At 43.9% G+C, this 27,226-nt stretch overlaps 1 protein-coding gene across 1 annotated transcript; it reads right to left on the bottom strand.

Annotated features, from left to right (window-relative positions):
* Positions 1–15,239: 15,239 nt before the first annotated feature.
* Positions 15,240–25,956, bottom strand: LOC117249002 (arg8-vasotocin receptor-like). The gene is made up of 2 exons (XM_033614296.2): positions 24,768–25,956; positions 15,240–20,492 (listed from the first exon to the last, which is right to left on the bottom strand). Exons 1-2 carry the CDS (start codon positions 25,723–25,725, stop codon positions 20,209–20,211), a joined length of 1,242 nt encoding a protein of 413 aa, XP_033470187.2. The 5' UTR covers positions 25,726–25,956; the 3' UTR covers positions 15,240–20,208.
* Between the last annotated feature and the right edge of the window lie 1,270 nt (positions 25,957–27,226).

Genomic DNA, 27,226 nt, shown 5'->3' with positions numbered 1-27,226 from the left:
TGGAGGTCAGGGGTCAAACACGTGAAGGCAGTCAGTGAAGGCAGAAAAATCTGTTCAGGGAAATCACACCAAAAGGCAAAGTCCATAAATCAAAGCAGAGTCAAACCCCAGGGAAAATGAGGAAAAGGATGGAGAGCATCAACACACTGAGACACATAGTTTAGTTTACTTTATTTGGATAGGGACAGTGCACATTAATGAACAATGATCAAACATCTCTGTAAACATGCCGGATTGTAGCAAAGCTGCTAATTTGCATCTGTAGTCCCAAATAAATAAATAAATAAATAAATAGAAAGAATAAGTGCTGATTACTGACATATATTACTAACAGGAAGTGGACACAAACACATGAACAAAAACTTGACAGAATATCACAGTAACATGGCTGATGATGATATATTTTCATATCTTCACAGCAGATATTCTACACACCATGTGTGTATTTTAATTACCCTGTCAAACTATCTCGACATACAGTGTCTGTATAAGTGAAATGTGTTTATAGATTTTATATTTATTTTATTTTCATTTTATATAATTAGCATTTTTTCTTCTTGTTTTTAGCACTCAATGACTTTTTCTTCTTTTTGTATCTTATCTCTGATTCTCTGCTGTAACGGGAATTTCAAGTGTGGGTTTAATAAAGTCTTATCGTACCCTACTGTATGGTATTGTATAGAGTGCGGAAGTCACGCCCCTTCCGGTAGAGCTCATGGGACCTTAGATCAGAAAAAATATGAATGGCAGTGAATGGGGAGAGAAATATTATATTTTGGTCCCGTTTGAGTTGCGACATGAAATCTAAATATGTTGTTAATGAATTTAAAACATAAATTTTAAGGTCAAGAAAGTCATACTTTGTGGTAAAACTGTTGAGATATAAGCTTTTTAATTAGAAAGACTCAAGAGTACACAGGAGGAGGTCGCGTATGTGACGTCATAGCTTTCGCTCGCTTCCTGCAGCTTAGCCTCCCCGCTGAAATTCCACTGTTTTATGATTAATGGATTTATGATTGAAGATGTCTGTGTGTTTTGTGCCAGGTTGCAGTCACTCCAAGCTGCAGGAAGCGAGCGAAGGCTATGACGTCACATACGAGACCTCCTCCTGTGTACTCTTGACTCTTTCTAATTAAAAAGCTTATATCTCAACAGTTTTACCACAAAGTATGACTTTCTTGACCTTAAAATTTATGTTTTAAATTCATTAACGACATATTTGGATTTCATGTCACAACTCAAACGGGACCAAAAGATAATATTGCTCTCCTCATTCACTGCCATTCATATTTCTTCCAATCTAAGGTCCCATAAGCTTCACCAGAAGGGGCGTGACTTCGGCACTCTATAGAGACAGAGCGCAATGCGTCATAATCTGAAAGCCACGCCCCCAAAGGGGAAACGAAGCCCACTTTCCCCTCCGCTTCTTCACTCGTTCGCTGTCATTCTGCCTCCACAGCTGCGCCTTCAAGTGTCCACGACTGAATTGCTAGCTAGCTAAACTTATTAGCTATAGCTAGCTAATAGTTAGCTAATAATAAGATGGCAAAGGATTATTTTAGCACACTATGCCTACCAGAGAGGCAACGTTATATTGATAAGCTTAATGTTGCCGGTCTACCTCAGTGTCCCTTCTCCTTACCTTGCTCATCTTGGAAAAAACATGATGTGGAGATTCTTTTTTAAGAAGATGAGCACTTGGGCATGCTCAGCTGTCAGCCTGCTCCTACTACCAGCACTCGATGTTGTTTTGAGACATGCCTCTACATGCTGGTAGACTGACAGAAGTGCTAGAGCGGACCGCTGGAATGGACTGCTTGAATTGCGGAGCGCTGGGCACAATTATAACAGAAGCTGCATTCACACTGTCAATGCTTTAGCTTAACGTACATAAATACAGTTAACTGTTACTCTAACAAATACTTCTGGAGGGTCTGACAAAGTGTTTGCTGCACACATAGGCATACCGAGTGTCAGGATCCCACAGTTCCTTGCCTCACGTTTTATTGCCTGCCTTGTCTTCTACAAGGTTCCATTTTTCTGCTCGGCAGCTAATTAAAGCTAAGCTCTGGGTTTTTGCAGCCCACCACACAGCAACGTTTCAGTATTTGGACTTTGGGAAAACTCAGCAAGCTGGAAACAGGGGGAAAGTGTGAGGGGAAAGTGGGCCTCGTTTCCCCTTTGGGGGCATGGCTTTCAGATTATGACATGTTGTGCTCTGTCTCTATAGCATCGCATCATGGCTTATCTTATTCTATCTTATCTTACTTTATCTTATTATACCATATCGCTTAGCATCTCATTGCATGGTATCGAATAATATTGCATTGTGTTTTAATCTTATCTCATCATGTGGTATTGTATCGTATAGTAACGTACTGTATATCATTACAACTACCTGATTATTTATGATCTGATTATTAAATATTTTTCAGATTTAACCTTCAAATTAGCTGTGTACAGTTAAAACGGTGCATCTCTAATTTCTTTCTCCAGCCTTCAGATAAAGGTAGGGGAGTGTAAAGTAGGGCTGGGCAATACGACTTTAAATTAACATCACGAATAATTGAACATTTTACCTCGATAATGATTACCAAACAATTATTTTGTTTTTCCCCTAATAGTTCACTGACAAGGTTTGTACTGTAAATATGCTCAACTATTAAAGCTTTATTCTAATAAAAGAGAATATATTTTATCTTTGTGATTTTAAAATAATTGAAGAAAACACACAGATGAACTGTTTATGGTTATTTAATATTTTGAATATTGTGTAGACTTTGTAAATGCTTGTATTATCGAGAGCTGCTGCGTGGAGGGGCTTGTCAGTCTCTTTTTTTTTGAGTCGTGCGCTGCTCATATTCGGTAACGTGACTGTGCTCCTGCTGAAACAGATCGGTGGTGTCACCTTTGGTCACTCAAACAGTTTTTCCTCAGTTTTTACATTTGATTTCTTTCTGTTTGGTGTCGTCTTCATGAAAGCAAAAATGTGTCCAAACGACGGACACACCATTTCTCTTTGGTACAAGCTGCTCAAGTTGCTCAGGTGGCTCAGTGTTGCTTCCAGGTTGCGGACTGGACGGGACAGAGTCACATGGCTACACACGCAGTAGTATGTTTTTAAAGGGCCAGTGTGTAATATTTGGCATGGTTTATTATAAAATCTGAATCTGAATCTGAATATTCTACCCATTAATATGTTTATATAAGTGTATAATCGCTATAAAATAAAATTTGTTTGGTTTTCGTAGCCTTATAATTACGCTTTTATATATATATATATCGCAAGGGCCTTGCTTTAGAGAGGTCGCCATCTTGCGCCGCCATGTATGTACGGCAGCTCGAGCGGACAATCCAGCCCGCCAGAGAACGCGTTTCGCGTGTATAAATAAACCAAGAAGACAGCGGAAGGAAGGAAGAAGGAGGAGGAAACAGCAGAGAGTGGTAGTAGTTCGTCGATAGAGAGTAGTGAAAAGTTTTTTTAGTTATAAAGTTTGCGAATGGACCACACTTACCACGCAACAGGAGAGAATGAACCCGAACCCTCATCTGCGAGGAAAAGAAGACGCAGCTTCACTCCTTGTGATGCACTCTCTGCGGCGCTTTTCCTCCTGATGATATATCTCCCCAACAATAGCAGCAGTAGCACCGAATCCCATTCTGTGCATTCAGCCTCTGTTCTCGCCCGCTCAGCATCAAACACATGGAGTTCCTCATCTGTGTGCTCCGGCTCAAACAGGTATGGCTCTGGGTCTGTGTCCGCTACAAGAAACTCTTCAAAATCGCGTTCAAAGTCGTCCATTGCAGCTACTATAGTCCGGAGATATTGCTAGGCTAAATAAACAGCTGAGCTCTGTTTACCGGCTATGCTGTCAGTCAGTGTGCGGGCTGGAGATTGGTGGAGCAGAGAGGGGAGGGGGATCCCCACTTAATATGGTAAACGAGTATATGTGTATGAAGTGTGTGTGTTACGCTAGAAGAGTCAGAGTTTGGGACGGAGTCTTTTACCCCCTGGAGTGTTACCGGAGTTTCTGGAGTGCTCAAATAAACTGGCCTTTTTCCCGAACGCTCCTCTGGTCTCCTGCTCGTGAGGGATTCATTACATCGTAACATGGTTTAGATTTCTAAATAAATATTCACCTCGTCGCTAGATAGACCTACTCCTGATAAACTCTTGTCTGCGCAAGGCTTTTTGTCCCTGCGAGGCCACCGTCATTTACCCGACAGGAGGGGTGCGCAAGTGAGCCCTGCAATCTAGAATTTGGCCACTGATGTCACTGTTTTCAACCCATTTTACACACTGGCCCTTTAAAGGAACACCACATGAACACATGAACAGTGGGGAAGGTATTAACAGATCAATCTAAGAAAAAAAAATTGCAGGCATGGGCAAGATTACGTCGGTTAGAGGTTTTGAACGTAGGTTTCAATCAATTTTCAAATTATTGCCCAGTCCTGGTGTTAAGTACAACAAATACAAAAACAATCAGAATATAATAAACTCAGATTTGGTTCTTAAATGTGATCGTGTAAAGGTAAATATGTCATGTATTTCTGTTTTTACAGATCAGTGTTCATGCTCACGTAGTTATTATTTCTGTATCCATGGTTACGTTTTTTTTTTTGTGTCCCGTGTTAAGCTTCGTGCTGTTTCAGAGGCTTTTCAAGCCTGACAGGAAAAACATGCTAATGGAAACACTTCTTTTCATTATCCTGGAATGTTTTTAGAACTGATGGAAGAATCTTAACGGAGGCACACAGTATCCACTGATGGCATTTTATCACTGTTTTCAGTCCAGCACTGAGCCTCCTGCAGAGGGTTCAGTGTTGGGCTACGACTGTGCTGCTGCTGGTTCTCATTATCCCCCTGACAGTCATACTTTACAAGAACCCCGTCATGTAAACGCACAGTGACACGCAAACACACACCACCACCCCCGTCTCCCAGATGTAAGAGCGTCAGCTCTGAAGTGCAGAGTCAGAAAGAAAACAGCCTCCTTGTTATCGGCACCTTCTTTAATTCTACTTGGCACTTTAATGTCCTTCATATATAACTGTAAGAGCATTCTTGTAAAGGAGCCCGCCTCATATATCTCCCTGTATGGGTCTCTGAGGCATGTTTCAACATGAAGATGTACATGTTTCAGACGTGTTACTGATGAGGACAACATTGTTTTGTTCAGGTTTAAGGGTGCAGGCAGGGTTAATGGTTCAGAGATGGTGCCACCTCCTAACCGCCAGAGATGGAGTTTTAGTGGTGGAGAGTGGCGTGCAAAGGTTTGGGCACCCCTGGTCAAAATTTTGTTTACGGTCAATGACTAAATAAGTAAAAACTGAACTGATATCCAAAAGGTATGAATTTAAAGATGCAACATTTCTTAAACATTTTAAGCAAGATTACTTTTTAATTTCAATCTTTTATAGTTTCAAAATAAAAAATCAAAAGGGTCTGAAGCCAAAGTTTCGGCCCCGTCTGTAACAGGCGGACAGGTGTCTCTTTGTCTCATCCTTCCACCCCCGTCTGTAACAGGCGGACAGGTGTCCCTTTGTCTCATCCGTCCACCCCCGTCTGTAACAGGCGGACAGGTGTCCCTTTGTCTCATCCTTCCACCCCCGTCTGTAACAGGCGGACAGGTGTCCCTTTGTCTCATCCGTCCACCTCCGTCTGTAACAGGCGGACAGGTGTCTCTTTGTCTCATCCTTCCACCCCCGTCTGTAACAGGCGGACAGGTGTCCCTTTGTCTCATCCGTCCACCCCCGTCTGTAACAGGCGGACAGGTGTCCCTTTGTCTCATCCGTCCAGCCCCGTCTGTAACAGGCGGACAGGTGTCCCTTTGTCTCATCCGTCCAGCCCCGTCTGTAACAGGCAGACAGGTGTCCCTTTGTCTCATCCGTCCAGCCCCGTCTGTAACAGGCGGACAGGTGTCCCTTTGTCTCATCCGTCCACCCCCGTCTGTAACAGGCGGACAGGTGTCCCTTTGTCTCATCCGTCCACCCCCGTCTGTAACAGGCGGACAGGTGTCCCTTTGTCTCATCCTTCCACCTCCGTCTGTAACAGGCGGACAGGTGTCCCTTTGTCTCATCCGTCCACCCCCGTCTGTAACAGGCGGACAGGTGTCCCTTTGTCTCATCCTTCCACCCCCGTCTGTAACAGGCGGACAGGTGTCCCTTTGTCTTATCCTTCCACCCCCGTCTGTAACAGGCGGACAGGTGTCCCTTTGTCTCATCCGTCCAGCCCCGTCTGTAACAGGCGGACAGGTGTCCCTTTGTCTCATCCTTCCACCTCCGTCTGTAACAGGTGGACAGGTGTCCCTTTGTCTCATCCGTCCAGCCCCGTCTGTAACAGGCGGACAGGTGTCCCTTTGTCTCATCCTTCCACCTCCGTCTGTAACAGGCGGACAGGTGTCCCTTTGTCTCATCCTTCCACCCCCGTCTGTAACAGGCGGACAGGTGTCCCTTTGTCTCATCCGTCCACCCCCGTCTGTAACAGGCGGACAGGTGTCCCTTTGTCTCATCCTTCCACCCCCGTCTGTAACAGGTGGACAGGTGTCCCTTTGTCTCATCCTTCCAGTTGAAGAATTAAGTTGCAGAAAATAGAAGTTTGCAGGTACTCAGTTTTACTACTGTTTCTTTGGTGCGTTCCAAAATAAAGATTGTGTAATGTTTGTATTTATCTGTCATCGGTTGTAGATTCACAGATTTGAACGTAAGATACTTTTTAGCCACTGTCGGACTTCCTGATCCTGAAGCGTGTGTTTGTCTCTGGGGCCTGAGGCCTGCGATAGGGAAACCACTTCCTGAATGCACCAGACACACAAACACATAAACAGTGGAAGTGCTTCGTTTGCACAGACGTGACATTTGGAGAGTGTTTGTCTTCAAGTTTTGTTCCTCCAGAATTAAACCCTCCCGCAGGGTTTGAGAGGGAGGACGAGGTTTTGTTTTCTGTTTGTTTATCTGCCTGTTAAAGAGCAGGATATCTCTTAAGACCTGTAAACACATTTCAGTGGCATTTAGTGGAAAGATGAAGACTGTGAGTCGAGGGACTCGTGTCTTTGCTGTTTTTAAAGGAGGTTTAAACTTTCCAAAGCATGTTTTTGCACTTATTTTCTCTAATTAAAAGAAGTCTTTTCATGCAAATTCGGATCCAGATGCAGAATATTTTTAATAAATAACACTGTGTTTTAAAGGTCTGTGATTTTCCAGAAGGTTTGTCCAAAAAAAAAAAAAAAGTAATCTGGTACTTATTGTAGAGAGGAAAAGTCCTCGGGTGATAGTTACTTTTGACTTGCAGAGGAATTTCTCTCTGGAGAGCTGCAACCTTTACTTAAATAGATTAAATACAAGATGATTAAAACTCAACAACTTGTTGTGCTCTTCTGTTGCTTTTTCTGACAGTTTATTGACCAACAAATAGAATTAATTAATTAAAAAAATATGAATCTGGCTGAATAAAAGTAAAATAAATAAAATGTACAAGTCTAAACTCATGCAAAAGAGGGCAGCACGCAGCTGTAAATCACATAAGCAGAATACAGAGAGGTAAACATTCAGCAGTGGAAGACGTTCTCAGATTCTTTACTAAAGTAAAGGCAAAAATACAGCAGCCTCAAAGTAATCTATTACATGTAAAAGTCCTGAATTTAAAATGTTAGTTAAGTGAAAGTACAAAATTATTATCAGCAAAATGTACTTAAAGATTCAAAAGTAAAAGTACTCATAATAAATGTCTCCTTTCATAGTGTTGTTTTACTGTTGAATATTATATTTAGTTTTTATCACTGATAAATACATATGAGAGCATTTTAATGTTCTTCATTGTGAAGAGCCAGTCACAGGTGCTTTGTAGACGACTGCGTAGATTAACGCTGCACTGGCGACAGCCATGGCCGGAGGCGTTATGTCTTCAGGTTGTCCCTTTATCCATCTCACTCTCGTGAACGCTATATCTCAGGAACACCGTGAGAATTTCTCCAAATCTGGCACAAACGTCCACTTGGATTCCACAGTTAGATTAGATTACTATTTTGTGACCAACAGCTCAGTCGCCAGAATAATTGATGGCATTACAGGCCTGTACAGTGCAACATGTATGTTGCACGTGTGATGGAAAAACATGTTTGTGCAATGAATTTATTTGCCTAGTAGCACGCATGCAACAGACTGCTTGCGAGCCGCTTGTGTGTGTGGTCTGTTTTTTTCTCGTAAAATCTGACACATGACATGAGTGATGGCTCATCGTTATCCTACCAAAAAAAAAAAAAATCACTAGTCTACATGGTAGTTGTAGTCTACTGTGATAACGACCATTCGTAGTATCCTGTATATCCAACTACAATTCCCACAATTCATGTGCGGTTACGTCTAGGCTCTCCCATCATCACTTCACTTCAGCAAGACGGCGGTGAAAATGAAGAGGTATTTTCAGCCCCTCGACAAAAACCCCAAACAAAAACAGAACGAAAGAGGAAAAAATAAAGATATACCGACAAGAACGAAAGGGAAAACATACAAATTCAACACGGAGTGGAAAAAGGAGATAAGATACTTGTCTGAACTGAAAACATTTTTACAAAAATAAAGATGCTTTTCTGAAAACATTTCAATTTCTTATCATATTTCCTATTATTTATAAATGTTATATTTATTGTGTGCATTGTTTGCATTGATATCCTTTGCCAGTGTGTTTAAATGATGAACCGCATGACTTGTGATTTGTAGAGGTGGTAATAGACATTTTATACTTGTGCTACAAACTTTCTGGCCTGTGCTACAAAATTATCACCTACTGTAGCACCAGTATGTGGGCTAAAAAAGTTAACATACAGCCCTGCTCTGTATGTTTCTGCAAAACCACAGATACTGTAAAACTTCTATTAGTAGCCTGGGCTATTATTTGCCTAAATCACCATCTCAACAGGCCTATATTTGGGACAGGTCTTTAATTCCTTTCACACAAAACTGTTGCTCAGCAAAGATCAGGAAATACAATCAAATTGTTTATTAAAACCAGTATGAATATTACTTGTATAAAAATTAGGCTTCGAATAACAAATTAATTATGTGTTATATTATGACACTTGTTTCACAGCACCCGGCACACTGAAACAACACCACTTCATCCTGTTAAAACAATCCTCACAACTTGAATTAATTCTGTTGAAAAACACTTCTGATCCTTTTGATCTGAGGACCCTTACAGACTAAAGGAGTATGAATAACTCACCAGGTCATTGAGGAACTTACACATGACATGACCTGGCTTTACGACAGCTTCAGACGAAGCTATTTGGGACAGGCCTTTATTTGTCGAAATGTGGCTAGCTCAGACCTCCGGGGTCCTGGGGTAAATACTTTGTGTTGAGGTAATATATTACTTTATTCCAGCACTTTAAACACTGACTGCAGTCTGAGCTTCCTGTCAGTGTGATCGATTGATGGATGATGCCAGAGGTGTTTGTGTCTCTGAAGCGTCTTTACTTACTCATGTGAACAGATGCCAAAAACACACCTAAAAAAATGAGCCAATCAGAGGCCAAGGACAAACTGTTTGGGTTTCAGATCCGTACAGACAGACTGAATGTAAATGAAGGAAAATGAGTGTAGGGTGATGTATAGAAAGATAGAGAGCACTTAAATCCTCCGCACAGGATGGAGCTCCACCCGAGGTCGTTTAGTGATGAAAGCTGCTCCATCTTAAGGCCACATTCAGCTGCACTTCCTGTCTTTTAACAATGCACTTCCTGTTCACAATTTCCTGCATTCGGCCCTTTGATAAAAAGTGTCCCCGTGGACGCTGTGATTGATCCTAAATTAAAATTCCTGCAGAGCGGATAGGAGGCTGGAAACAGTCCCTCTGTGTGCAGGATAACAAGGAATCTGTAGTGAGCATGTGCGTAAACACTTTATTTACTCTCAGTATGTTGTTAGGATTTAAACATGAACACACAGGTCTCTCTGTGAATCAATAAAACGACAGGAAAAAATAAAACCAGTAGAGAGAGACCCTGTGAAAGCTCATCAGATGGGCTGTGTACTTTCAGCCTATGTGACTTTACATTTTGGCAAAATGGCTCCATTGAAAAATGCTGAATGATCTGTTAACAGCTCCTGTTTGCAGTGAACCCCCAGATGTGCAGATGATTCTCACTGGATCACTGTGATACTGAAGAAACTTAAAACCATGATACTTCTCGGGCAGGTTTTACAGCCTCTTTTTTTCTTTGATGTCTAAATGGATTTCTGGACATAAATTCACAGTATCCATGGTGCTCAGTCCTATATGTTGCCAAAAATTCTCGAATTTAATGGAAAGTTTAATGTTTTTGGAAATAGGCTTGTTTACTTTATCCACTCCAGGAAGTTCCTGGTCCCAGCCAGGTTACACTTCAGTCCACGTGTTAATCTGTGAGGTTTAGAGATGCTGATAGGTGGATTTTGTTACCTTTAGACAGAGCCAGGCTGACCAGGTGCTGGTCGGCTGGGTCTTTCTCGCAGCCTCAGTAGCGCAGCACTGTATGGCAACAGCAACACCCTGCAGCTCCCCGTCAGTGGACTAAAAGAGGAGTTCATGGTGTCACGGACAAGGGAAGCACTCCTGCACAGAGACTCAAGAGACCCCAAAGTGGCAGATGCAGGAATCAAGGTCAGAAGAGGAAGGAAGTGGAGAGCAGCTGAGGCACTTGAGGTGGTGGAGTCTCGGCTAAGGCAGAAGGAGCTTGTGGGGAATATGGCCAGGAGCCGAGCTGGCCTTGGTTACTTCCCCAGGACCCTGATTACCAAAGCCAAGGGCAAAGAAAGGCGCCTTCTTGTCCAAGAGGAGGTTCAAGCAGGCGTGGAGGAAGAGAGAGTGAGCAGGATGGTGGGTCTGAAACAGCAGGGAGCATGGATGAAGTGGGAATCTGCAGAGCAGCGGAGGGTCAGATGGGATAACCTCAACTTCCGAGTCCGTTTTCTGATCCAGCCTGTGTACGATGGCCTACCAAGCCCAGCTGACCTCCACGTCTAGGGCAAGAGCAAGTCACCATTTTGTGCACTGTGCTCAGGGAGAGTTTCCCTGGAGCACATTTTAAGCAGCTGCCCAAAGGCCCTTGCAGAAGGCCGCTACCGTTGGGGGCACGATCAAGTGCTTAAGGCAGTAGCAGAGATAGTGGCCTCAGCCTTAACCACCAGCAAACACCATCGCCCAAAGACAATCTTCACATTTGTCAAGGCTGGAGAGAATAACATCAGACAACCAAGATCAGTAACTGGACTCCTTGCCTCAGCAGCCGACTGGCAACAGAGAGTTGATCTTGGCAAGCAGCTACATCGCATCAACAACCCTCTGTCCACACATGGTCATCTTTTCAGATTCCACCAAACAAGTGATCATGGTAGAGGTCACTGTACTCTGGGAAGAACACATGGATGAAGCCCAAGAGCGGAAACATGCCAAGTACCAGGGGCTGGCGGAACAGTGCAGGAGGCAGGGCTGGAATGCCCGCTGTGAGCCTGTTGAGGTGGGGGTGTCGGGGCTTTGCAGGCAGGTCACTCTGCAGACTCCTCATGAAGCTGGGGATAGTGGGGCTGGCAAAGAAGAGGACCATTAACAATGTCATCAATGCCACAGAGAGAGCCACTAGACGGCTTTGGCCAAGGAGGGAAGCCCCGTGCTCAACTGCTGCTGAGGTGCAAGCAGGGGACTGATGGGTGAGGGTGTCTGATGACCCGAGGATACATCACTCTTATAACTCTGTAGTGTCTCAATGACTTAGAATATAAGGTGAGTACTATTTTGAGTTTTGGCCTTGTTTCCAGCCTGATAGCCACTTTAAAAGGTTAGTGCTGAGCCCCGTCTGATGGGCAACGCCCTCTGAGTTGGTTGAGGGTTGGAGTCGGGAACAGCGAGGCTCTGGGTTGAATTATAGTAAAGATTGTGTTTTCTGTCCTCTCAGCTGTTTCACGTCAACTCCTGAGTTATCTAAGTCTGTCTGGATTTCACCCGAGGTCCTCGTCCTACACGATCTGCTGTGAGACTGAGAGGCAGTTTGAAACATAAGGATGCTGGTAGTGTTTATACTGAGGGGGCCCAAATGTTTCCTGTTTCTGATACTGGGATACAGGCTGTATGTGGAGTTGACAAGGATGTGCTGCGGGAAAGAGGTTGTTTTCTGTTCATCATCACATGTATTCATTATTCTGTTACTTCTCTATGGCACACGAACACATGGAGGTGTTCTACTACTGAATCAGATCGACCAAAGGCATCAGGGTCCAATCATCCTGTCAGATAGAGGTGGATCCGTCAGCTTTAGGTGTAATTGCTGCTGCTGTGTATTGATTCTCACAGACAGGTTGCACAGTTGGATGTGTGTCTTTGGTTCACGTTAGCTCAAAGAGGAGATCTTTGCTCCTCTCATCAGCACCTGTCAGGTTCTTCCAGGCTCTTAGTTTCCCTCTTCAGAGCTCAGTCAGGATGAAATGTGTGATCACAGCACTGACAGCTTTTTATTTTCATTATAGTCAGATCGAGGCTCGACAGTTGAAGCTGCTCGATGAGACGGAGGCATCACAGATATACAGAATAAAGTACATCTGCATCCAGATGGAAGACATCTTTGTTCTCAGCAGCTCCAGTTTTCACTGTAAGTAACAAAGGAAGGATCCTGTCGTGTGGTTCTCTAGTAAAATGATAGGACAGTGTCAAAGCTGTGTTTGTAGTAATGGATGATCAGCTGAAACTGCAGCTCAGCTTCATGGAGCTTTATGGAGAGTTTCAGCTCTTTGTTTATCTGCTCACCCACAACTTCACTGTTCTGGGGTCTCACTTATAAACACGAGGCCTGAAAGAGGCGTACGCCACTTCCCACGGTGAAGTTGTGATCTATAAAAACAGACTTGATGGGAGAAACTTTGACCCCGTGCTCACAGACATTTTGGAAACAGGAAATTGGCAGCACAGATGGTGGGGTGGAAGACTGATTGTAGACACTGTCAAATAAAAGCCATTTTTTGGCTTCTGTCCGTACATACATTTTTAGTATGGATCCTACGCACTGTTTTATAAAGGAGACCCCTGGTTCACTCTCACAGCCCCCGTACACACCCTGCTGAGCAGCAACCAGCAGACAGACGCAGCCAAGGACCCTGTAACTGTTTAACTGATGAATATCTCACGGTCTAAAGTGCAGCTACAGTTAGTTTAATGGTGCATAATCTGGGCACTGAGTAAAGCTGAAGGGGCAGTAGGGTTGTATTTAGTCCCTTGATTAAGCAAAGGTGTGTTTTGGGTGTATCATGAACTCAGCCAGTCAGAGTGTTTCCTCCCATTCCCTTAAAAAGCACGCTGCCGTCTCCATGGTGGATCCAGCAGATTGGAGCAGCGAGCGGTTTTCTGCTGAGAGTCGTACAGTTCAGATGTCGGGCACTGAGTGCAGCTCTTGTGTCTACTCTGTGCCAACTTTGGGGAGTGCGTGGGCTGGCTTGTTTGTGTTGATAATATAAGAGTCGTGTGAGAGAATCGTGATCTCAATTCTTGGGGGGAAAAACATTGTGATTCACATTTAGCAAGAAAGCTGCAGCTCTGCTTTGAACAAAACAGGAACTCATCATCTTACATGACAGTTCCGTGCACCTCTCTCATAACAATTAATTGGAAATATAAAGTTATATACAGTAACATCTTTTGCTTACTTACATTTTAATGCTCATATGTCATTTGGTTTGAACATTGTCAGGAACACATGTTATGTTGAGGAGTCTCTGGATCCTCCTTCAGGAAATTCTGAGCCTCAAACAATTCATTTCCTGCATTCTGGTGAAATTATCTGCATCAATTTCTGGTGGAAATGTCTTAATTTATGTAAAGGAAAACAGAATTCAGATGGCAGGTGACAAATGAGAATAAAAATATAATATAATGCAGTAACACTCTCAGGCTTTCTGTACTGCTGTCAAATATTTATTAGATCAACGTGTCTTATTTCATGTTCTCTGCTGAGTCGACACGTGTTTTACTGGGTATAAATGAGGGAGCGTGTTCTGCAGCGAGGTTAAATAGTTCTGTATGTGCAGAGAAGAAGCTCTGACACACACCAACACCTCAGAGTTCTTCAGTATGAAGTTCACATAGGGCTGAAGAGAAAAGTCTTTTTGGGGGATGTCTGGTTCACTGACATCAAACTCAAATTCAACATGGTTCTTTTCTTCAGGCCTTAAACACAAGACTTGTATATTCCATCTTGTTGTTATTTTCCCAACTGTCCTCTAAATATGCTTTAAATACTCCTAAAGAATCCCAGAGAGCAGACGTCTGCAGCTTTACACTCCTCTCCTCCTTCTCTACGCTTGTGGCACAAGACGTGTGCAGCACCAAACTGCATGTCAGATTTATTTAAATGAATTATCAGAGCCGTGGTGTGGAAGATGTAAACATTATTTTGATTTGAGTTTTGGTTTTTAAAGACACGTAGAAGTAAGAAAGCAAACAACTGGAATCAGAGAGTTGGAGGGAGACGGTGTGGTTTGACGCCAGACTAGCTTGTTGTTTAGCTAATGGTGGGTTCTGCCTTAATTAGACTGGCTGTATGAGATGTTTTAAAAGAGGTTTAATCTCACATCAGTAACAAACAATACCAAGGCTGAGGATAAACACTATTGTCACCTGGTTGTCCATGAAGACAGGTCACAGAGAGACGTGATGCTGCTGTGCAGGGTGCTCAATTTAAGTGTGTTAACTGTGGTGACTGTGACTTGTTGAGGGAGGGGCTCTGTGGTCTGGAAAAAACATATGGTCCTACATATACGTGAATTCTGGTGTATTTTATGAATCTTAAACTACAACCTTATTGTCTGCAAATTTGTGTTTCCTTGAATAGTGAAATCATGACGCACCAGGGACGCAGAATACGTACCTAGCAACGTCACTGACTAACAACGGTGAGTTAACACACTGAGCGAGCCGCCTGTTAATGACGCTGTGGGCTAATGGGCATGTAGCTACTTCCATGTTTCAGATGATACGTCATGTTTGTAGTCGACCAATGAAGATGAGTTTACATATCACCTTGGGTTCGTCCTTCACCTTCTCAAAATGATCCCACACTTTGGATTTCCTGCCCGACATGTTATTAACTAGCCTGTGGAATAACCGCAGGTACCAGCCCTGGAGATTAACCTGACTCCTGTCTGACTGCTGAGCGTGGACACTTCCAAATTCGTGTTTCTGTGTGTGCAAACAGAGCACAGTCACAGTCATGTGAGGATACAGAACATTTATTTTTATTTACAACATGTGCAGTATATATATTTTACAACAATATATAGATGACAGAAAACATTACAGTGATAAAACATCTTTACAGCAACAACAACACAGCTGGGAATGAGTCTCTGAGGAGTGTGTGTGTGTGTGTGTGTGTGTGTGTGTGTGTTCACAGGGTTTATGCTGTTTCTGTTAAACAAAGTGCAGTTTGAACAACCTTTAACAAACTTTATTAAACATTAAATTAGTTTTCTTTATTATTCACCTCCATTTAAAGCCACAGTGATCAGCTGATAATAATTTACACGATGTGAATCAGCTCATATTAACTTCAGTATAACTTTGTACGACTGTAAAAATAAAAACAGTCCAGGACATTTAATCACAAACTGAACTGTAACACTGTGACGTGGAAACAGAGGAGACTCTGCACGTTTTAGAGCTGATAGAAAATAATCTTCGAGCATTTCAGAGTTCAGTCGTTAGAAAGTGTTTTTATGCCTCGGCGCTGACGATAGCCATGGACGGAGGCATCGTGTTTTCCGGTTTTCTGCCCCTTTCTTGTGCACATAAAATCTCAAAAGCACCTTCAAGGAATTTCTTCAACTTTGGCACAAACGTCCACTTGGACTCAACGATGAGCTGATTAGAATTCGGTGGTCAAAGATCACCGCGACCTCCTCTGTCTCATTCTTGTGAATGTGAAATCTGAAAAACACATCGAGTGAATTTCTTTAAATTTGGCACAAACGTTCAGTTTGACCCACGATAAACTGATTATGTTTTAGTGGTCAAAGGTCAAGGGCACTTTGAACTTGCATCCATCTCATTCTTATGAATGCAATATCTGAAGGAGGTCTTGCAGGAGTTTAATCAAATTTGGCACAAACGTCCACTTTTATTCAAGAATGAATGGACTAGAATTTGGGGGTGAAAGGTCAGTGTGACCTCATAAATATGTTTTTGGCCATAACTGAAGAATTCATCCACTTTCTGACCAAACTTGACACAAATGTCTAACAGGATAAAATAATGAAGGTCAAAAGGTCAAACGTCAGCCTGACTGTGACATCATCATGTTTTAACGTCATGGGCTCTAGTTTCCCGGCGCAGCGCAGGTGGCGCAGGGTGGCAAACCCCGCGCAGAGCTAGTTTCAAGCAGCGCAACCCAAGGCACGCTCAGTTTGGTAGTTTGGCAGACCGAGGTGCGCTGAGATGGGTGTGGTGGCGCAGCAGGGGGCCAGCTTGGCGCAGTGAGTTTCGTGCCAAAAGGCTTCGCCGAAGGTGCGCTAAAAGCTCGCCATCTGAAACCAGGTCTACTGTCAGCGCAGGCAGAACGCAGCCAGTGTAAGCCGAAGTTTGGCTGACCGGCGGACAGTGCGCACACGCCACCAAAACCTCACAGGCAGGTTTCCATAATATCAGGCACATTAACGATGCAATAAATAGCCACAAAACCACTATTCAATGCAACTATCTGCAATCAGCACATAAATGTATCTCTATATCGACTGTCCCGTCACATCTGATGTCAGATCAAAGGGGATTGGCACTGTTTGGCACGTTTGGCACGCGTAATGGAAACCCAACCTGATTTGATTAACACAGCTGCAAACTAATGAGTTCACATCCCTCTCAGCCAACCACAAACAGCCACAGCATCAGATAGGGAGTATATATTCAGCATCTGTCATCTTAGAAAAGTCAAAAGAAAAGAAACAGAGTGAGACTGCGAGAGAGAAAGAGAGAGCACGCGCACACAAGAGAAACACAACATTGATTTACAGTTGTGGTGACCTCCTCCCAGGCTACCTTTGCATCATCAGCCCGTGGAGGTCTGCTCGCAGTTCCGTATATTCGGACACTGCGAGCTTGGACCTCCCGGACCAAAACATCAGTTTCCTACTGGGAGAAGTTTGGCCGTCTGACGCTGCTGCTCTCTTCTGCCATGGAGAATTGAGTAAACTCTCATTACACCTTCGCGCGGCACATTTAAGGGCGAGGAGAGGGGCTCATTTGATTGGTGTGATGTGTGTAAAACCCACTCCACGCCTTCTCTCCTCCCTCTTTCCGACTTGCGCAGGTAGGAGGGACGGAGGTGGGAAAGAGGAGTAGCTGCGCCAACGCGCACGGTGTGCCAAACTTAAAAAATCCACCTGGCCACACCCAGTTGGCGAAGCGCAGGTGCGCTGCGCCCCTGCTGCGCCCAGTCTGCAAAACTAGAGCCCCATATCTCAGGAACAGAAGAGGAGACATTTGGTCAGATCTTCTGTGTGTGAAGTCAGCTGTCGTGGCTCCACAGAGATACAACTGCGGGGCAGTGACTCTAGTTTGTTGTTTAAGTTGTTTTTTAAAGAGGCTTACCCAGAATTCCCTTTTTCCAGCTTGTCTACTATAAATATTTGGTTGTCTTTGTCTTCTCTGACAGTAAACTGAGCATCTTTCGGGTTTCTGATTGAAGGTTGGACAAAACAAAGGATTTGAGTATGTAAACTTTGTTTTTGGAAAATCTCTCTGCTTACATTTCTGACGTTTTATAGACCGAACATTAATCAATAATTACAAAAATAACTTAATTGATCGGGAGAAAAGCCATGAGCTGCAGCCCCAGTACCTTTTAAAAAGTGTAGCAACTCTGCTGTAAATCATTTCTGTGCATGTGTGTAATTCCTTAAACTTAGAGATATATATTTGGATAGCTTGATGTATGATGGTGATATCAAATACCAAACATGTTTAAAATAATCTTTATGAAAACGACCTGCAGCGACTGAACCTAAAGACTTCAGATTAGACTCTTTAAATATCAAACAGTGTCTGATTTTATCTGCAGGGCGTCAACACTGGCCGACCCAGACGGGAACAGAGCGGCTCTGACTTGGTCCCGTCAGTCGTCACATCCACATCATTTTCGTAACTAGCTCTGTGGTCAAAATGTGGGAGAGGTTGGCTCCTTTTTACAAAGTTTACTCACTGACTGTAATCTGAAAATCCACAGGAAACAGCCCGACAGCACCAGGGTTCATGGGTATAAAGAGAATGTTGACATATGAAAGCAGCAGTTTCCTCATGCGTCACGAAATGAATCTCAGTTCTAAAGAAGCTCAACTACAGCAAAGAGTGCAGACAAGACCACCATGCTAATAACAGATAAAGATTGCCGTCAGTACGTTTCAGCCTGCACTCTGTTCCCCATGTTCCTGTGTCTCAGTGACTGATGAGGCTGCAGCAGTGAAACAGGCTGTAATGTAACCACTCTGTTCACACCGTCAGTGTCCGTCCACTAACAGGGTTTGTTTTTGTCACTGACAGGATCAGATTGTTATTCTAACGTCTGGTCCACACTACCCGTGAAATCCTCGCCTGTTTCTCCCACATGACACACACAGTTTTCAGTTAAAATAGGCTGTGAAAAAACTCTGTTAGCACCATTAGCAGTGTTAGCACAGCTCGTGGTGCTAACAGAGTTGACAATACTAAAGAGGGTTTGCGAATCAAAATGAAGCTGCTTACTCATCGGCAACCCGGGGGGACACTGGAGGGTGACCACCACAGCCCTGTTTAGAATTGTGCAAATTTGCAGGAAAGCCCAATCAGTCTTTTTTCAGCATTGGCAGTATAAAAACAAAATCGGGGAGTGCAGCAAAATGCCGCCTACCTACTTTTGTTTATACAGAATGTGCCTTTTTCGCGGCAATGGGGGGCGTGAGCAAGTAACAAAACATGTAGCTCAGCGTGTGACGTAAACAGTGACGTGGGAGGGAAGCCGCGGCTGGTCAGTCCTTCGGTGATTCTCTCCTAAGTCGGCCCGTTCTTCACCGTCCCCGTCATCTGATGGTTAATGGCCTCTTCGTTTGCGAGGACAAGGAGGGCGCGCAATTCCTTGTCTCCCCAGTTGCTCATCTTTACAGTGTCTGTCAGGTTTGTGTTTCCCTCTTGCTATTAGCTGCTCGCTAATTCCTGCTGTCAGCTGTTTCCTGTTTATCCACCGCCAGTGGGTCGCACGTGCAGCGTCATCAACAGCTCCTCCCACAAGTCATCAACAGCCCCTCCTGTTGCAGAAGGCCGCCTCAGTCTGTTTAAACTAAAAGGGTTCCACCAATATGTCTACCCTACGAGGAGGAAAATTGGGCACCTCGGATCAACTCGCCAATCCGGCTCTGTGTGTCTAAACGCTCGCAGCATTCGCCGAAAATCTGGCAGTGTAAAAGGAGCTCATGTTTCTGCAGCAATACCATTATGGTTGGTATTGCTGTGGCGCCGCTAGTTAGCTCCCACCCAACCCGGCTGCGTGAGTGCATAGTGTTCAAGGCTAACGTTAGCTAACCAGTGGAGACTGGAGGGTGGGCACTGGGCACTATGTTTTCATGTTAACACAGCTAGCTGGGCAAAACATTTACATCACAAAACATCAAATTGTCGCCACGTCTAAAAAGATAGGACTTTGAAATGCGACGCTGGTCAGTGAGTCAGTGGAGCGCCCATTAAATGGACATTTGTCTGGTATTTCACATCATTTTAGCTGGTTAGTTAGCAGCTGATGGGTGTCGGACTATTGAAAGCATAATGAACCAACACTGACATCACTGCACTGGACCAGTTTCAAGCGTTTTTGTTCCCGTCAGTCTCTTAAACACAGAAACATGTGAGGAGAGGATCCAGGCTGGAAAACACTTGAGTTTAAAGTGAGTGGATTTGTTTCTGTTTAACCCCTGAATTCTCTGACCCTGCAGACTGAGAGTGATTAGAGCTCTTTTCCAACAGCTTAAGAAACAAACAGCAAATATTTGCCACAGAGTAAACGTTTCCACTCTGGATCGGACCAAAGAAAACAAGCTGCAGGCGTGACCGCACCCTCAGATGAGGTCATACCTTCCGTCGCTGCTACGAACCAGCAGATTGAGACCAGCTCATGTTTTCTGTGTCGTTTTAGCCAATCAGACACACAGCAGTGTTCCCAGCGGTCAAGACACAGATGGGACCTGTGGACAGTTTTTGGGAGGAGGGTTGAGGTCTCTGAACGGCTCAGAGAGGCGCGGGCCCTGCAGGCGGGACAGCAACGTGGTGCGGCGGATGCTGCTGTCAGAATCCCGGTGGCCTAACTTTCCCCTCAGCGAGCGCCAGCACGGCAGGCTGCTGGCGAAGTCGGAGAGGAGGTGACCGCTGAAGATCATGTAGATCCAGGGGTTACAGCAGCTGTTGAGGCTGGCCAGCAGGGCGGTGAGCGTCACCGTGGTGTTCTCAGAGTCTGCAGGGAAACACACATCATTCATGAGGCACGCTCCAACATGTCAACAACTTATCTGAGGTGTTCACTCTCTCTGGAGGGAGTCGTACTGCAGCTCTGAGTCACTGACCTGCCCCCTAAATGTTTATCCTCCACTCAGGCCCTGTGTGAGCCTGTAATCAGCACAGTTTCACTTTGGACCATGAAGATTTGACGCTGTTACAGAAATCAGCTGCTGACAGACGATCCTCAAACACATCTCTGTGCTGCTCGTATAAAAAATGTACCTTCAAATTATGGTAAATGGCTCATTACACATTCATTTGAGAACTAGTTTCTAAAGTGACCGCTGGTTAAAACTCTTCTCTGTCTGATATTCAGGCCTTTGTGGAAGCTGGTACTGGTTAGTGTCAGAGTTTCTGGTCTTTATTGGATTCGGAGAAGTTTACACAGCAGTAACTCCAGTCAGAGTCACGATCAGAGGCAGTGTCACGTTTGATAAACACATCAGTTAGTCCTCATAAAAGACTTTTCTACAGAAGCCCTGAGAGGCAAGTGAGAAAATAAATTCTGGTCATCCATTTTCTGAGTCTCATTTTCAGTTCATGACTGAAGCAGGTCATCTCTGAAACATGAGAGCAAGAAAAGTTTTTACAGGTGAAAAAATAAGTTTTATCAGTTACTTTTTTATCTGATTTTTTTTTTTTTCAAATTTTATCTTTTTTATTATTATTATTTAATTTTTTTCACCTTTAAAGAAAGGGTGAAAAAAGTTTTGGTATGATTTTTTTTTTTAGAACTATTTTTCAAAGTGTTTATCGTCGTGATTCAAGAGGCTGAAGTGGTTTAAAGGTTTAGTATGTAGGATTTCAGGGCATCTAGATGTGATGCTGTAACGTAAATACAGATGTCTCTATCTAGAGTCAGTGTTTGGTTTGTCCGTTCTGGGCTACTGTAGAACATGGTGGTGCAACATGGTGATCTCTGTCGACGAGGACCTGCTCCCTGTGTAGATATAAATGTCTCATTCTGAGGTAACGAAAACACAGTGATTCTTATTTTCAGCTGATTATACACTAAAGAAAACATCGTGAATTGACGTTTTTTTCCTTCAACAATTCACACACGAGGTTGGGTTTAAAAAAAAAACAAAAAAAAAAAAACGGCCTGCCTCACACACCTCCCTCGCTACGTGATGGAGGTGGCCTGGCCGACCCGGCCCGGGAGCGGCCTTCCCTCTAACATTTATACATACTGTATAACATTTTATACACAATAATAGATGGATTAGCAACCGTTTCACTTCTGACAATAAATAGTTTCCATCCTAGACTTGTATGGCTTTTTAAATTGTTTTATTTAAGGTGTAAAAAAAAAAAAAAAGAGAGAAGAAGATACTGCGATATCATACCGTCACCGCATTCCCCCCAAAATTATACCGTGATATTGATTTTAGGCCATACTGCCCAGAACCAAATCATGCCGACGTGATTTCGATGACTTCAGAGTCAGAGTGAGACCGGGTTAAAGGAACATGGGCTCGTAGTGCACGTCAGCCCCTTGTGGCCAAAATGAGTATAGCAGCAAACACTTTGAAAATGATCCTGAAAAAAAATCTCACATGCCAGAACTTCTTTTTTTTTCATCTGTTGTTAAAGCTGCTTTCACACCACTGCATAGTAACTGCCCTGACAACCACTGACCTGCAACAGTGTTCACCCTAAAAGCAAGGTGTTTTAAGAAACGGCTCCTGCTGTTACGGTCCACAGCTGCGATGTCAGGCCGATACTTCAGTGAACACTTGCAGAAGTGTGAGCTAGCTTAGCGTCCAAAGTTTGGTGGACATGTTTTTCTTCTGGTTGTCCTGATGCTTATTGATCAGCCAAAGCCAGGTGGCAACCGCCAGAAGTTCAGCATGGTGAACTCTGCACGGCACAGCAAGATCTGTGCACGTGCATGTGGGCGTCAACTGCTTCATACCACTGTGTTGGAAACTGCTTCCCCTCATTGAAATAACTGTAGGTGGTGAGTTCCCACACGGCGGTGTGAAAGCGCCTTCATTCATAAACACAGGAGAGAAAACAGTGACCCGTTCAGGACTCTGCTCGGGGATAAACTGTTTTGTGTATTTTGAGAAAATAATTCGTTAAATGAAGGAGGATGAAAACGCAGGAGGAGTTTCCTGGACAAACAGCAGGGATCTGTGATTGGTTGTTAGGTACACACACAGCTCATTCATGTTCCTGTCTGGCTGCTGATTGGTCGACTCCCCCCTCACTGAACACAGTGTGCAGACAGCCACAGCACAGCTCTGTACCTTTAATATCTTTGGTTTTAAGGTGCTTTACAGCATCTTCAGTTCTGACAGTTTTTCTGCCCCAAAAAAAGAAGGATGAAACTTGTTCATCTGAAAATGAATCTGGTGCCTGGGAGCAGCAGCTCGACGCTCATGACTCAGTGTAATGAAATTGTGCAGGTGGCTGAGCAGCAGCAGCTCCTTCAGGCTGGTTCTCACTTTATGTCCTCAACTCCATCATATGAACAGCACACTGACTGCACATGTCGCACTCCAATAAAAAATGAATATTAATTTAATCTTTGGGAAAGTTTGGACTCATGAAACTGAAATATTTCCTCTTCTTCACTGTGAACGACCTCACTGCCACATTTTATAGTTTTATGAAACGTTAATGGATATAAGTAAATGAAAAACAGATTAAAAACATTCTCAAAATGAATAAACCAACAGTAGTTTGACTGATGTGCCCCAGAGTGCAGATAAAAAACACGATTTATTAAAATAAAAATTGAAAAATTAAAAAAAACAGATTTCACTTCTTTAAACACTGGAGAAACCATGATTTAGTAAAATTAATTATAACAGAGAAATAAAGATAAGATAAACATTAAACTACAGATGTTTGGCTTTTAATTAATAGAGTTTATGTAATATTTTCTACTCCCCCTTTTGCAGAGTGATCTCACACACCTGGTTTTTAATTCACAGTTTAGAAGAAGTGTAAATATTTTAGTGAGAAACGTTGGAGGTTTTGGCTGGATGATGTTTCAGTGAAACTTAATAACTCCTCTGACTTTTCAGCTAGCGCCATCATCAGGTCATAATTTAATGTGTCCGATACTTTGGTTTAGAGCTGAGGACGTTTACATCAGCTGAAAATTAAATGTTAACGTGCGGTGGCGAACACGAGAGGGGCAGTGAGGGATCACTAAAGTAAACAATCTACTGCTTCAGCTTAAAAAAATTAAAGAAACACTTTGCACACACGTTTTTAAGTAGGCTAACTCTGAGATTATTGAGTAAATCCTATGAGTCTTTTATAATCTGACAAACTCACGTGATCTCATTTGACCTGAAAAACTAATAAAGTTGAATCAACTTAATATTTATCCAAAAGTTGTGTTGATATTTAGTGGTCAAACTATTTCAGATGTTCCAATTTATTTATTTAAATTTCGCCTTACTAAAAATGTTTTTAACTTTGACCAACTTCTCAAAGTAAATTGTGAAACTTTATATAAGAAAAAGTTTATATCTCGGTTTGTACTGCAGTATTTTTAGGCTTCCAGTCAGTGACATATAACACCTGCTTTTACTTTGAAAATCTCAGCATGAACAGTGAAATGTGCAGATTTCACAGATTGTTATAATCAGCTGTGAGGAAACATTTATTCACAGCTGGACGCTGGAATTAAAGTCAACACATCTGCACTGTTTCAACAGTTAGAATTTAATTAAATAGTTAATAAACACACTACAGTGATGTAAGTTGTGACATTTTCTAATTTTCTTTAAATAATCAGATTGATAAAAACAGATTATAGATGAGAGTCTGAGGATTTTATTTATATGACTCGTATTGATTTCAGTTCATTTATAAATCAAACATCTAAAACTGACATCAGTCTAGAATTAAAAGTTAATTTAAAGGCAGAAACTTTGATCTTTATTGGTCATTTTGTTTTTATTAAATGTGTTAGGAGCAAATAAAAGTATCATGATGTCTAAAATAAAAATATAATCCGAAATATCTTTCACTTAATTTCCAACCAGGTGACTGTATTGGATAAGAAGGAATTATTGTCAGACTTTTCTGTCTTCAGGCCTCAAATCGGTTATTTTATTGTTTCTTCACCTGCCGCACAGATTTCCTCTCGGGTTCAGTGAAGCGCTGCAGAGTCCGGAGCAATGTGGACTCCTGTCTGAGAGTGTTTCTGGACTCAGGTTATTTCTAATATCGGAGTGACTGTGTGTGGAGTCTGTGGAGTGTGACTCACCGTGCCAGGAGAAGGTCTTGTCCCACACTGACCACATCTGTACGGTGAAGAAAGGCGCCCAGCACACCACGTACGCCAGCACGATCACGAAAGTCATCTTCACCGTGCGTAATTTTGCGCGCGAGATGGTGCTGACGCTGCTCACGGAGCTCCGGCCCAGCATCCCGCTCCTGTTGGCCTCCGCCACCGTCCTCCTCGTCCGGGTCTTATATTTCAGGTTCCTCCAGATGGTGCGGCAGATGAGTCCGTAGCAGAACACGAGCACGGCCACGGGCACGAGGAAGATCCCCGCCGTCATCCAGGTGATGTAGGCGCGCAGCCCCCACGGCTCCATGAAGTGAGCCCAGCAGTCGTGGACGCCCGAGCCGGGGTGCACCTCGCTCAGGGAGAAGATGAAGTACTGCGGGGTGCTGAGCACCAGGCTGCACGCCCACGTGGAGCCGATCATGATGTGCGCGCGCTGGTTCGGCTGCTGGAGCGTCTGCAGCGGGTGGCAGATGGCGATGTAGCGGTCCAGGGTCATCATCACCATCATGTAGGTGGAGGCGAACATGCCGAGCACCTGCAGGTGCTTCACGATGCGGCACAGGAAGTCCGGGCCGTAGAAGCGGAAGGTGATCTCCCAGCAGAGCTGCGGCAGCACCTGGAACACGGCCACCACCAGGTCCGCGAGGCTCAGGTGCTTCATGAACAGGTGCATGCGCGATGGTTTCCGCCGGGTCTTGTACATGGCCAGCAGCACGCTCACGTTGCCCACCACTGCCGCGACGAAGGCGAGGCTCAGGACGGTGATCTCGAGTTTGGCCACCTCCTCGTTCCGTCCGAACGGGTCGGTGTCGTTCCTCCTCCCGATGATGGTGGCGGCGGTGGTGCCGGGCTGCGGCTGATGCGTCAAGTTGAACCCGTCGCTGCAGTTTGTGTCCGTCATGTTCCACGAGTCCTGCCAGGCGCACAGCATGCTGGCCGCGTCTCCTCCGGGCGCACGGAGCTGGCTGCCCGCCGGTGCGCTGCCGTCACCACCGGAGACACAGTGGCTGTCAAACTCTGAGGTTACCTCCACATGTGTGGGAGGATCACCGGGGCGCGCGGAGAGGGAACCGGACAGGAGTCACCGACAAAAATAAAATCCACGCTTATGTTTCCACTCGTGACGCGCGGCAGCTGCAGGTTCAAACCCAACGACACCGCTGCAGACTCAGCCTCTTATAAAGGCTCCTGCCCCCCGAGACCAGAGACCCCCCACCCCCCAACACACACACACACACACACACACACACACACACACACACACACTCCTCCCTCCCGCCCATCTAACAACACAGAGTGGAATCTGCAGGGGGAAATCTGCTGGATCCAGGGCCGTACAGACAGACAGAGTGGCTGTGGGGGGGGGGGGGGGGGGGTTGGCACAGAGTGATTCAGGTTGCCACCTCAGAAATAATAATAAATCATAATAATAATGCATTTTATTTTAAATCAACCTGTGTTCACAGAGGAACAAAATAATGTGAGGAAATTAAAAATGGAGCCATTTGTTATATCTGTGCTCCAAAACACAAACACATCTCTGTAACAGTCAGTAGAAATCTACAACAAATTAAATTCATATTCCACATACACTATGGAACATATAAACTATAAAAATGATTTAATTACACCTGTACAGCTGTGCAGTGAGGATTTCTGGGTAATATGTATGTTGATGATGTCAAATGTCACGTCTCCATTTGATCATATGACCAGTCGATACATGCATGTTAGCACATAGTCATAAGTGCAACGTGTCCTCAGAACGTTTCATATGATATCCTTGAAATAAGCGCCCACAAATGACGTTACGTCCAACACACAGAAAGTGTTTCAGCAGCTGGAGGCGGCTTTTTGTAAAAGTTTAATAGTTTAAATGAGAATTAAACTTTTTGCTCGCTGTTTTTGCTACGCGCCTCGAGTTTCTGCGCTCTGGGCACCTAGCGTTTTTGCTGGAGCGCTCTGAACAAGTTGAAAAAACCTCAACTCAGAGCTGAAAAGCGCTATCAGTTGGTAAACAATGGAGGAGAAACTGGTGGTAGTGGTTGCTGGATACCCAGAGCTATACGGCCTGATGATAGACAGCAGGTTGTCAAACTGCCCCTGAGTCATCCTAAAATCTGCCTGTAAACGTCCATGATGGAGGAGAAGCTCCTGGACCAACTGGTGGTACTCCCCATGATCCAGCCTCTTTTTTAGGGTCTCATGTGTCTCTGAGTGTGGACTGAAAAAAGTCTTAATAAATTCAAATTAAGTTTTTAAATCATCTTTTTCATCGTGCTGTAAAGGACTGTGGATGATAATTTTATAAATGAATCATTAGAATAATTAAAGTAAAATAAAGGGAAAAGAAGAAATGACAAAGGGAGGGAAAGTATATGTCGTAATTTTTATTTTTAAGCTTTTGCAGTCACACTCTTCTGTTTTCATTT

Source organism: Epinephelus lanceolatus, chromosome 23 (genome assembly GCF_041903045.1).
Source record: "Epinephelus lanceolatus isolate andai-2023 chromosome 23, ASM4190304v1, whole genome shotgun sequence".
NCBI lineage: Eukaryota > Metazoa > Chordata > Actinopteri > Perciformes > Serranidae > Epinephelus > Epinephelus lanceolatus.
This window is presented reverse-complemented; position numbering and strand designations above follow the sequence as displayed.